Below are 14,047 nucleotides of genomic sequence, written 5' to 3'. Positions count from 1 at the left end.
AGGAGTTCGAAGCTCTTTGACGTTTGTTTAAACTCTTGATTTGCTTCTCAATTGCATCCAACCGATGCAGGATCTTTAGGGATACAACGGAAGTGTTGTGTCCTTTGACACGTTTGAGGGCACGCCGTACTGACTTCCTACTAGCCATGTCTTTGGCTTTACGCACATTCATTCGTGCATTGGGAGTACACAAAACAATGTCTGGTACATGGACATTGTTTCTTGCATCAGATGTTTCAGCATGCTCCATATTGCCATGGTTACACAAAGTATTAAGAGATCACACACACACACACACACACACACATACACACACACACATAGAGAACATATTTAAAAAGTAATTGAATACTTTCATGACGTAGGCGCACCAAAGTATTACAATATTTATGCATACATGAGAGAGACACAATGAGACTATGTCGAGAAAATATTTGACACAACTTTTTCTCCACATCAAAGCATGAATATCCATACACACATGAGGGACATCATACAAGCATGAAACAATTAAAGTATTCAAGCATTGATTACAACTTAAATAAATAAAATATTAATTAAAATATTATTAGCACATATATACATATGAATACACACTACAAGGATTTAAGCTTATAGCGACGGTGAGCAGCGACGGCGGATAGCGGCGTCGCAAATAGCGATGCTCTACAGGGAAAAAAAATAGGCCGAAATCGAGCGCGGCTTTATTTCGCGTTTTTGCGTTTGATGTTTTGAGAGCGAGAGTGAGGGAGAGAGTGACCATCGTGAGAGAAGGAGAGGAAGAAGACTTGCCGCCGTCACCGCCGCCGTTGTTCGCGAAGGAGAGGAGGAGCCTTCATCGCGAAGAGGAGCCACCCCACAATCGCTATATCTCATCGGTGAGTCTCCCTCTCTCCTTCTTTTGCTTGTTTAAGGTTTAAATCACTTTCTCTTTTGCTTGTTTAGGAGAGGAAATGAGAGAGAAAGAGAGGGAGAGGGAGAGAGAGGGAGAGAAAGAGAAAGAGAAAGAGAAAGAGAGGGAGAGGGAGAGGGAGGGGGAGGAAATGAGAGAGGGAGAGAAAGAGAAAGAGAGGGAGAGGGAGGGACGGAGGGAGGGAGAGTGCATTCTCTCTCTCCCTCTCCCTTTTGCTTTTGGAGAGTGTTAGGATATATTGTGAGAGGGAGAGGAAATGAGAGAGAAAGAGAGGGAGAGGGAGAGGGAGGGAGAGAAAGAGAGAGAGAGAGAGGGAGAAAGAGAAAGAGAAAGAGAAAGAGAAAGAGAGGGAGAGGGAGAGGGAGAGGGAGGAAGAGTGCATTCTCTCTCTTCGTCTCCCTTTTGCGTTTGGAGAGTATTAGGATATATTGTGAGAGGGAGAGGAAATGAGAGAGAAAGAGAGGGAGAGGGAGAGAGAGGGGGAGGAAATGAGAGAGGGAGAGAAAGAGAAAGGGATGTATACTCAAATGGATAGCTTTATGGAGATGTATGTCTACTCAAATGGATAGCTTTTGTCTACTCAAGATGTAGTCCACCTGTGTGTGTATATATTGGAACGATAACATATCCATGATTATGGTAATGGTATGTTGTTTGCTTTTTTTATGGGTACCATTACATCGACTCCTTAAGAGGGCTTAAAATTGGTCATACACTTTATAAAGTCTAATTAGGAGATTTAAGATGCACGATAATAGACTTGTCGATAATGGTATGCAATGTACTTTACCATGGGCCACGTACATTGGTGACTCTTTAAGATCGCTTAAAATTGGTCATATCCTTCATAATGTCCAAGTAGGGGATCTAATTGTGATATGCATAATTCCTTGTTTTTGTATTAACTTTATAGGCATAACAAATTAGTAATCATACCAACTAGTCAACGGAAGGACTAAAAGAAAATGATCCCCTAGCTAATGGTCATTATGGTACTTTATCAAAATGAACCCAAAAGTATTGCCATAGAATAAGAATCCCTTAAATTGAGCATATGATATTTTCTTCAAATGTTATGACTATGAGTATAATTGATTGGAACAAATTTTATAACTATGGTACACACACACACACCCCCACACAGGCACAAACATTTTTACTATTTGATATTGTCTTTGATATGGTAACCTTGTATTACATTGTTGCATTTGATGTCTACCAATCATTACAATAAAAGTTTATAAATTTCATAGATGGCATTAATTTTTATACATGGACCTAGGACAAAAAAAAACACATTACTAAGATGCTTTTTGTTGAGACTGATTTATTATTAGACTAAGAGATCCTCAATGATACTCATAAATTTTGTTGACTAGGATTACTTATACTCAAAGCCCTCCAGTGCAGTTGTATAAGTAATCCTAGTAGAGCCCCTCTAAGATACTCAAAGTACAGGTAATCTTCTATCCAAACCGTCGACAATCTCGATGGTGGTATGTTATACCTTCAACTCCCCGAAGTGCAAGAGTATATGATCAAAGCGATGTTCCGAGCATCGATGAAGATAATATGCAAATAGAGGGATCGATATTGCAAGGGGTGGAGGCCGTCGAAAGCTTGGAGCCAGCATCGGTTAAGAATGATGGAAATACAGGAGTCCAAGAATTTTTTGAGAATGAGGCAGACTCATTCTTTTGTGGTGACATGTCTATCGGCATTCCAGTGTATGCGAAGTTGTGTCAGGAGATTAACATGGGACCATAGGATACTTCATACTTGGAGCATCCACTTACTCAATTCGTTGACCAATCTCTTATAAAGGTACATAAGATATGCATTTTAAGTGAGATTTTTTTTAAATGATTTATATTGCTGTGCTTTGTATGATTTAAATTGATTATTCTAACATCATTTTTTATCTGTGCAGGTGACATTTTCAGGATGAGCAATGAGGAGTTGCAGGACATCTTCGCACACATGTCTCCAGACCAGCTCGCGAGATTCAGAGAGATGGCAGACCAGGAGTTGTCTCGTTCTTTGTCAGGGCACTCTGCTAGCTCTGCTTCAGCGCGATCGGATGCTTCGGGTTTGAGCAGACGATCTCGACGCTCACAACTTGGGCCAGAGGGAGGGAGTGCATTGGGATCAAGGGGATGCTACTGTAGAGACACGGATGTGGTGTCTCCGTCTTGTCGTTCAGCTGGAGCTGCATCATCTCCAGGATTTGTTACACCTGTGGGGACGTCTACTCTAGTTACTCCAGCTTTTGCGCAGCCGTCAGCAGAGCAGGTGGCACCCCTTTGGGTGCCAGTCCGAGAGAGATTACCCCCATCGGTACACCGGATGCAGAGGGGTCTCTTGGATATGCCCACGAGCGTGGACGTAGATGGGAGAGGACCCATCTTAGGTAGACTCCTAGGGGTTATGGATATCTGGTTGATAGTAGGTCAGGAGCCATCATCATGAATGATGAGGAGAGGAGGGTGATGGCTCGCATGAGAGAGTTGTGCCAACAAGTTTTTTGACACAACGTCTTGGATCATTGGAAGAACATACCGGAGGGGAGCAATGACTACATAGTAGCATCCTTGCACGAGGAGTTTTCAGTGCCAGTCGCAATAGATAGATTCTCTACGGGCTGGATGATGGATTGCATGCGTGCATACATGTCACATAGATGATCCGACGCACGCAAGGCAATCAAGAGTGGAGCTGCAAAGCCCGAGTGGTTAGAGTGAGGCTACAGATTCTCCAGGACATTGGAGTCAGCAGCGCGAGGTGGCGAGGGCACGACTCGAGGTCGGAGTGGTCCATCATCTTGGGAGTGGCGGCACATGACATATTTGGAGGACTTTGTAAGTTTTTCTTTTGTTTTGCTTGGTTGTTTTTTTGAAATATTCTTTGTACTGACAATCATGTTTCTAACAATTAGTATTTTATTTTCTTTGCAGCACTCCATTACAAATTGCGATCCAACCGGCCTTGAGACTCGATATGCAGAGAGGCACGGTCTCAATGCATTGATCGACCGATTGTATAGACGCGGCAGCCCTGTAAGTCACTCATCTTTCTTGTCCGTAGTTACCATGAGATATTTGAATGCATTATTGTATGGTGGATTGATGTGTTGTTTCTTTTTCGGCAGAGTCCGTTCGATGCTCCTTTGCGGGGTAGGACGAGCTTTCGGGGGACGAGGATTTGTAGCTCGCCCTTGGATCCCTGGAGCTCACACACCTTTATTTTTGAGTTGCCTGATTTATGTAGACATTTTTTATGTATTAGTGATATCCTATCATGATTGTACCAATCGCTTTTTATGCGATCGTGTATTTATTTCATGTATCAGTTTTATGATTTCAGTATACATTCTTTTTGTTTGCAAGCGCTTTGTAAACAGTAGTGCAGAAACTATTTTGTATGGCTCTCATAAAGCACACAATGCAAGCTGCCCTGCCACAAATTTTTTTTTATCCCTGTTACCGTCGCTTTTAGCGTCGTAAATTTTACTGCTCGCGTCGCTATTGCCATCGCTATACGCGTCACAAAACGTCAGGATTAGCGTCGCTATTGGCATCGCTATTGGCGTCGCAAATGCGACGCTGATGGTGACACCAATAGCGACGCTAATAGCAACGCCAATACCGACGTTTCTATGGCATCGTTAATAACGACGCTTTTTGCGACGACGGGGGCAAATTTTGTTGTTTGTATTTTCGTCGCTTTAAACGTCGGTATAAGGCCTATATCTTGTAGTGACATACTATTAACATAAACATAACAATGTTATCACACATTTTTTATACTAAAACACATACACACATTAATTAATCAAACACTTAAAACATGTAATACACCTTAACAATGTAATGACACACATAACACATTAATTAATAACACGCATAAACACATTAAGAAATAATATTAACACACTTTCATATCAAAAGACTTTAATGTAGCACAAATCTTTAGTTATGAAAGATGCATTTGCTATTTTGAACTTTGACCTATTTAAGAAAGTTATAGAAATGGCTACCATTACACAAAAGGACTCACCAAGGAGGTTGAGGTGAGTGATAGGTTGGTGCAAGGAGAAAAAGTGATTAGGTAAGCTGTACTCAAGCTACTCTCTCTCTCTCTCTCTCTCTCTCTCTCTCTCTCTGTGGCTCCACCCCCTTAAAAAATTCTATTATGGAGTAGGGGTCTCTCCCTCTCTCTGCTGAAAACAAAGACCATCTTCAAAAAACAAAAAAAAAGATGTGTGTGTGTTGGAATCATTGTGTTTGAGGAACGCAAAAAATTGGTGTAAGCTAAGTTTTCTCTAGGCATGTACGAATTTAGTGTGGTAGTGGCTCTAATGTGCAGCATCTAACTATAAACTATCCCTTTGCTGCAAGATACTGCTTTTTTTGTGAAAAGCATATCCTATTCTTGGAGAATATGAAGCATAAATAACTTGTTTTAAAACATTATTATAGACCCTTGAATAGCAATCTATGTGGCACTCCAAATGGCAACGACTCCAAATCTCTCTTAAATTATAATGTTTGGATCTACCTAACATCACTCCTATCCTATGTGACACTCAAACAATGACTCAAAACATCTATTATATATTATAATGTACAAATCCACCTAATCCAACTCCTATCCTATGTGGCACTCAAATGATGACTCCAAGCTCGAGATAGTACTTAAATTTAATTTTCTTATTATATTATGGTATAATATTCTATTACATTATAATGTATGGATCTAACTAACCTAACTCCTATCTTATATGGCACTCAAATGATGACTCCATACCTCTATTACATTATAATATACGAATCTACCTAACCTAACTCCTACCCTATGTGGCACTCAAACAATGATTCCAAACCTAGAATATTTTTTTAATGTATGGATCTAGCTAATCTAACTCCTATCTTATGCGGCACTCAAACAATGCCTCTACACATAAAATATTTTTTTACGTTCTTTTAATAAAAACTTTTCCTCCCAGATCCCCTCTTTCTTTTTGAGGAGCATGCATTGTGAATTTAAATTTACCAATCTATCTCAGTATGTCATGACAACATGCATTGAAAGGGAAGGTGAGTATGTATACCTACGTGTGTGTGTGTGTATGTGTGTGCGCGCGTGCTATGGAGGTTGAGCTGAGTGAAATTTTATTTCTTTCACTCTCTACATGATGAGGAGTTTAGTATAGGCAGAGGATAATGAGATACCTGCAGCAGTCGCTCGCTGAAGTCGGTCGCAGCAGTCGCTGCCAGCAATGGCAGACGTGGATACTCGCAGCAGTCGCACAGTTGCAGACGATACTCGCAGCAGCTCTTTATATAGAGCTGGCTGCTACACCCGAAGATCCCAATTCGCCACACAGCTCAAGCTCGCCATGTAGGCCGAGGAGCTGATTCGCAGGAGAGGGGGCGACGGGTGCCACGCAAGCCGAGGAGCCGATTCGGAGGAGAGGGGACGGGAGGCGCCACGCAGCCGAGGAGCCGACGCCTGAATCGCGGGTGAGCGAGGGGTGCCGAACGCGTGGCACCCCCCACGGAAAGCGAAGGGGGGGTTGGGGCTGCCACGTGGCAGCAGTCCCCGACCTCCCCTTAATATATAGTAAGGATGGCTTGGAGATGTATTTCTCTTGAACTTGTTCTTTTCTTTCAACTTGGCATTCCACTTAGACCTTTTTTAAAAAATAATGAAAAATGTATTAAACAATAGACTTCTATCAAAAAATACTTATTTCCAATGCAAGTGCTTATAGGCTACTTTAAACACATGTCTCTTAGGCCTTAGAACCTTCAAAAAAGCCGAAATTTCTTCCTTACAAATCAAGACTATGGAGTTGTTGATCAAAGGAAATATTGTTTAATGGTTTTAGTAAAGGAGGATAAAAATCCTGAGGATGTAATCTATGATTTGAATGATTCATTTTTCGAAATATGTCCTGGATTCTTTAAAGATGAGGAAGAAGGTGACCTTGGGGATGCATTTTTTGCATATAATAAATCGGAAACCTTTTCCCCTAATGATTTAGAAGAAGAAGAGGATGAGGCATGAACATCCGACCTAGATGGAAATTCAACAAGGTCCTCAGTAACTATGGAGGAAGTCGATACTATTGAGAATGATCATGAAGAATCCGAGGAAAGTTTAGTTACAACAATTCTTTACGAGGTAAATATTCTGCCTTTTGGGTTCTAATAACTTCCATTTGTTGCTAAAAGATCTTACTATCGTCAGTTAGAAAAGAAAGAAAGAGAGAGAAGAAACAGGGATAGTTGCAAACCTTTACAACAACTTATATTACATAATGATAGAGATGACCCATCCCTAGCCTTAAATAGATTTGCACAAACTTTTAATGAATGTCATGGTAATTATGATAGGATAATCAGATAATTAAATGAGGCTTTGGAAATCGAGCATGAGGCAGCACTGATGACAACTGTGAATGAAGTTACAAAAAGAAAAGTCAAAATTCCAATATAAGGAGAGGCACTATCTAGAAGAAATTTTACTTCTAGAGATGTATTTAGAAGATCAAGAATCTAAATTAAATAATGATGTGCAACAAATGGAACAAATATCGCCTATTCATAGGAAATGCTTAGTTGAATGTGAAAAAACTAATGAATTTTATGAAAGGAGTAAATATTTCTCAGATGATAGGTTCCATAAATGCCACGTCCACAAAAAAGTATAATATAAATTTGAAGTCTATCTCGCATAGCTCGAGTAAAAGACAAGGAAGTTATATTGGTAAGCTAATGTCACATATTGGACAGACAATGTGTTTTGTGGAGAAAGCTGGACTTAACTGGATTAAGGAGGTTTCCCAATGATTCGACAATCTCCATATGTGATGGCTCGAGTCGAGTTATGCCTTGGGGAGTTCCTTCGCCTTACTAGGTAATGTAATGCTCTGCAGATCCCATCCTTGGATGGTGGTTTGATGTAGTTTATTGCATCAGTACTTTGAATTGTAGTGTGCAGCTAGCACGCACAGGCGTATATACAGTGGTGCAGTTGAACAGGTTGTGCATGATTGTGCTATTGTACCGAGGTTGAGCATTGTGCTGCAGTGCAGAATGTTTTGCCACTGCCACTGGGATAGCGCTAATACGACCTTCCAAAAAGGAGGTCATGTTTTATATGTTCCAGCTCTGCACAGATAACCTCAAAAGATGGGCGGTTCTCCGGCATGCCATCCCAGCATTGATGGATGAGCTGCTTCAACCTGGGATGAACGTCCACTGGTAAGATGGGCCTCTCCTGGAGCTTCACTATCCTCTCCTTCCAACCAGCAGTGGGAGCATCAGCGAAAGGCTTCTTTCCTGAGAGAATCTCGAAGCAGGTCATGGCGAAGCTGTAGACGTCTGCGGAAAACGAGTATTTGGCGAGCCCCTCACTTAACTCTGATGCTCCTGCATCAGTAATTGTAGGATTGCCTTGCCTTTGAGCGTCATCAAGGCAACCATAGCTGTCATCATGATGACCTGAAGTATAAGATGAGGGTGGTCTAGTGATGTAATAGTCGGGGAAAAAGACCTCAGGTGCCCTCCAATACTTAGTGCCCACCTTGCGTGTGTGCATAGACTGCGCTCCCACCTGTTTGGCCTTGGCCAAGCCGAAGTCAGCCACCTTGACATGAATGTACCCCTCCTTCAATGCATCCGGGCTCCAACCATAGTCCACGAGTATGTTGGCTGCCTTGAGATCCCGATGCATGACTCCCTGGCTATGCAGATACCTCATGGCCTCAGCTATCTGTATGATGATATCTAGAGCTACAAGGGGATAGTTGAACAAACGCCCCTTGATGCTGCGGACTTGTTGCTCAATAAATGTCTCCAAATCACAGCCCATCATCTCAATCAGCAAGGACAAGCTGTTAACTGATTCATAATCTTTTGTGTACCATATGAGCTTCAGGATGTTTGGGTGGTGCAGTCGCGCTTGTATGATGGCTTCGTTCACATTCTCAATCTTGTTCAGTCCTTTGATCGTCTTCATTGCATACCTCTCACCAAAGCACACTACTTCTTCCACTTTGCCATATGTACCTGCACCCAAGAACCTGACCACTTTCACTCGGTTCCTGTCCACATGCAGTCCTTTCTTCAGGAACTCCAATGCCTGGTCTTCTTTCTTCATATCATAACTGAGCCTCACAAGAAGATGCTGGGCGAGAGCCGACTCCTCCGCAGCCGTGAGCTTGTTCATCCAATTGATGAATCTCGCCCAATTGTTGTATGGCCTCTTATGCTGCTGCTTTAATTCTGCAAGCACAAGTGACCGGTCTTTTTGTGCTTGAAGGTGAAGAAAATAACCCACAAACAATCCAGGTGGCTGCATGCTGCAGTTCATAATCAAAGCAGGATCTGAGCCAAATTGCTTGATTGAATCAGGTTCATCTTGCCAGACATCTCTGATCCATGCCTCCACCTTCACCTTAAGCAAATCGAAGCATTTGGTCAAGTCCACTATGAGAAACTTGATTGTGTCCTCGCTCTCCAGCTTAGCAAACACTTTGCGGGATGGAAGATAACCAGTGCAATCCAGGACATACTGCTTGCACAGCAGCAACCACCTGCAGAGTTCTTTGAGAGCATAGTAGCAGGCAGAAAGGCCCTCTTGCCACTTCTTCTTAGTAGCTGTGTTGTCATAGACGTTATTATTGACAAGTTGGATGTCGTCAAAACCAAATCTTACTGCATCAAGGTAGATTGAAATGGAGGAGAAGACCTGCAACAAGACCTTACACTTGCCACGGTTAAGGGCCTGATCAAGCCTCACTTTAGATGTCTGCAAAATGATATCCTGGGCCACATTTAGAGGAGAGCATAGAGTGTGCTGTTTATGAAGATTATGAGCCAGAGTACTGCAAAAGAAGACTGCAGAAGCACGTGACCGGAAGACCTGCTGGAGGCCATACTCACTGCATTTCAACGCATTTGCGGCCTGCAGTCTAAGGTGTTTTAAGTACAGTTGTTTCAGCTTCTTTAGTTGAGGCAAGGTGATTCTCAACCTGATGATGGAAATTATAACATATACACAAACTCGAAAGCGGCTAGAGGGGTTACTTATAACGCCCTGCAGTACTCGAGTTCTGATCATCAGGTGAATGCGTTGAAATCTCACGCATGACCACACTGCCATGCCTAGCACTTTAAATTCCTTCAGCTTGATCAGTCCCTGCTGCTCATGATGTTGTACCATTGCTGATGATGGAGAACAATCACCAACACTAGCAGATGATGATGGGGTTGATGGCCCGTCTGAGCTTCCGACTTCATCATCATCCTGACTGGTATCTAATGGAGCATCAATGCTTGGACGTGGAGACTCATCCCATTTAATCACCTGCCCAATTGTATTACACACTTCATCGTCATCATCATAATCATCATCATCATCATCTGCAAGACGAGATACTTCAGCGCCAGGTATCTGATTGCCACGGGGATGCATATTTGTGCTCGTTATCATCACAAATCTATCATTTGGGTGCACTTGTCTGGGCACGTCGTCCTTGAAATAGCTGAGCCTATTAATGAGTGGGTAAGTATCACTGTGATGGGTATCATCGATGGGCTTAACATTATTATCTTGGTTCATGAGGATTGATAAACAGATCCGCAGGATTAATGTAAGCTGTGGCAGCTTCCCCAAGCCTCGGGCTGATGACAATAAATGGCAATAAACAAATGGAGAAGAGGGAATAGATTGCAATTAATGGGCAACAATCTTGCAGGGAATCAATAGTTAAACAAATGAGAAGATGGAATTATCAATTAATGATTGCAGGGAATCTTGCAGGGATCAGAGCGGTTAATGTGCCTATGGGGGTTTGTTGCCTCTCTGGTTGCTTGGGTAATGTATTTGATTATAATGATGATGATGGTGGAAGTGCCCGACGGATATTGTTCCGTAATCTGCACGCCAACTCTTTCGTGTCTCAACTTGCTTTGTTGTTTGTCGACCCTGTCAATCTCGTGCTTGTCACTTGTAACTAGCTATCTAATGTTTGACCTCCATTTTGTGATCCGTGGTTAATTAGTAGATCATTATCATCGCAACTAATATGTAATGTTTGGCCTTAGTCTTGTAAGTAGCGGTTGATAATTAGGTCTAAATCTCTTCACGCCATATATACATTCTAGAGAAAGCTATGCTTGACTCTTGACGACTCCACACAAATTTGCATTTTACTTGGGGGACTTTCTAGATTTGGGAGAAAGTGAAGTTTTAAGGTCACAAACTCCTTAATTTATTCAAGCCAAAGATTTTAAGACCACCATGATTGATATTTTAGTGAGTTTCATGTATTTGCATCCTTGTAAAAACAATGGGTATGATTCATTCTTGTATGAAAAGAAAGGTGATAGAGGTTCACAAGAGCATTGATAGGTTAGAAAGAAATGACATTTTATTGGGCACGTATGATTTGAATCTAGCCATTCTTTATCTTTATGTTTGGAATATTGATTTTTCTTGGGATATTTATCCTATACATTCAAGAGAAGGTTGCAGTTGATTCTTAAGACATTTGTATGTTCGAGATTGACCTCTTATAGGAATTGACTTGATGGCTTATTCGTAGAAGTTTCCTCCTCAACATTGTGTATCCCATGAAGCTTCTCCTTGTTCTTCCACTACATTGACCAACTTTAGAGAGGGAACCTGATTTGAGGCGAGAAAAGGAAGAAGATGATGCATGAAGTTAATCCTAATGTGTAACATTATATGTACCAAAATGTTTGACATTAATGTCATAATAATCGGTTGGTTAGTGCCAACAAGTCTTGAGGGGTTTGGAAGTTATCCATTCAAGAGAAAGCTCTCTTACCAAATTTTGACCTCTTCCAATCATCTTTAACATTGTTAGCACATGAAACATCTCCTTTGCTTCCATTGCATCAACAATTTTAGAGAGAGAATTTGACCATAGGGGAGAAAAGGAAGAACATACTACATGCAATTGGTCATCAATGAGAAAAAGATCACTAGAGTTTGGCTAGGCTTTGAAAAGTACTAGACTTTGGTTACACTTTCAAAAGTAAAGAAAGGAGCAAATTGGAAAAGAACTTCAAATATCTTAGTCACTGTCCATATTTGCCTTTATAGTCAAAGACTCTTAAGAGGGAGGTCCACAATATGCTTGTACATGATTCCCATCAAAGGGCATAACATAACTCCTTGGGAGAACTTTTACATAGATTTACCATTGTGGCATGTACAATACGGACAATGAGAGAGAGAGAGAGAGAGAGAGAGAGAGAGAGAGAGAGAGAGAGAGAGAGAGAGAGAGAGAGAGAGAGAGAGAGAGAGAGAGAGAGAGAGAGAGAGAGAGAGAGAGAGAGAGAGAGAGCACCCCCTTGCAATACACAAATCCACCACTTTCACCTATTAATCTACTATTGTTGCTTCAATTGACAAGTCTCTATTGAAGCCACATTCAAATGTTACACATATAGTCTACCATTGTTCAAAAGATTTTCTCTTCTCTCTAAACTTGACATGATCAACTCGGCAATTAAACTCTAGGTTGTATTTATGTGCCCACATAATTATTAAAAAGTATATTTTATGCACTCATTGTAGCCACATAGTACATATAATACCCTAATTATTGTATACTCATTAATCATTTTTACAAAAGAACTGTTTCCTATGAAAGAAGTATTTCGTACCATATAACACTATTTTGTTCAAAAGAATATTCTTTAGTACCATCATATATTTTTGGTATGAAATATGTCATTAGCATTAAAGAATATTTAATGTAAAATAGATGAAAAAACATTATTTAATATAAGGGTGTCATTTTAGATATGAATGAGATTTTGTATGTAATCACTAGAATGAGACTTAAATATGAATGAAATTTAAATATGAATGAAAATGTACTCCCTATGTAGATTTTGAGATCTAATCATTTAAGATGTTAGAAGTAAATATCCTAAAAGGTATGGGAGCACAATACAGAAAATAATGAAACATTAAAAAATATATTAAATAAGGATTATCAATTCCAATTTGACATAAGAGCGAAATATTTTATGGGCGCTAGTTATTGCAAATTAAGATATCCCCCACGAAAACCCTAGTTTAATATATGTTTTTTTCATTTGAAAATCTTCATGGTTGTAATGTAATATTATAATTCGTATTAGCTTGATATATTATTATTTAAACAATATAATATTTCAATCATTGCTTAATAATTGCAAGCAAAGAGGTCATAGGTGTTTATGTGTAGAGGGGAAAGGTGGACTCTAGAGGAAGAGAAGGTGGTAAGAGATCTAGAGAAAGGGAAAGAAGAGGTACATAGACAATAAGAGGACATCCTAGGAGCTTGCTTTGAGAGATAGAGCGTGGAGCTTGAGAACTTGAGGAGTAGAGAATGGAGGCTACTTGAGGTGAGAGCATAGAAGTTGCAACTTGAGAGTTGTTTGGACATGTGTGAGTTGTATAAAGCCTAGATAGATCATAGAATCTATTTGTACTAGATATATCGCATCCACAAAAGGTATAAAACCATGGAATTTAGGCAAATGAATCTATGAGAGATCAAAGAAGTAGAAATCAAGTTTTACTTTAATTCATTGTTAGAATGAGCTTCTTGATCAAAACAATGAAAGTGAAGTCTCTTGTAAGCATTGTTGGAGTTCAGTTTGGCTTGAATCTTACCTAGGAAAGCTTGATTAGGAGTGATTTCAACTCCGCAAATGTTATTGCTATTTCCCAGCCTATTCTTAATTCATTCTTGATAAAATTCATAAAAGAGAGTAAGGATATTGTAATGGATAGTGACTCACTGATCCAAGAGGTACTCCCTACTCCAATCCTCGCTCCATTTGATTGATAATTTCCTTTTCAATCACAATTTCCAATTCATATTTGCTTGGGGTAGCATGTGGTTGCCATATTGACATTTACACCAAGGAAAAAGGTGGCCAGGGGAGATAGCGGGAAAAAAGAGAGGTAACCCTTTCTCACTACCAAAGATCCTGAAGGGATGCACACTCACTCGGGACATTAGGAAAAAAATGAACTCACAAATGGGCCCTTAAAAATAATATAGTTTAAGGTGTGGGCCTTTTGGATTGTCCAATAGGA

At 40.5% G+C, this 14,047-nt stretch overlaps 1 protein-coding gene across 1 annotated transcript; it reads right to left on the bottom strand.

Moving 5' to 3' along the window:
* Window positions 1-7,606: 7,606 nt before the first annotated feature.
* LOC148021377 (uncharacterized) lies at window positions 7,607-10,790 on the bottom strand. The gene has a single exon (XM_087699234.1). It carries the CDS (start codon window positions 10,541-10,543, stop codon window positions 8,042-8,044), a length of 2,502 nt encoding a protein of 833 aa, XP_087555360.1. The 5' UTR covers window positions 10,544-10,790; the 3' UTR covers window positions 7,607-8,041.
* Between the last annotated feature and the right edge of the window lie 3,257 nt (window positions 10,791-14,047).

This window comes from Lygodium microphyllum, chromosome 18 (genome assembly GCF_053477565.2).
Source record: "Lygodium microphyllum isolate KBCC chromosome 18, Lygodium_microphyllum_v1.1.10, whole genome shotgun sequence".
Taxonomy (NCBI): domain Eukaryota; kingdom Viridiplantae; phylum Streptophyta; class Polypodiopsida; order Schizaeales; family Lygodiaceae; genus Lygodium; species Lygodium microphyllum.
Note: the sequence above shows the minus strand (reverse complement) of the source record. Positions and strands in the feature narration are given on the sequence as shown.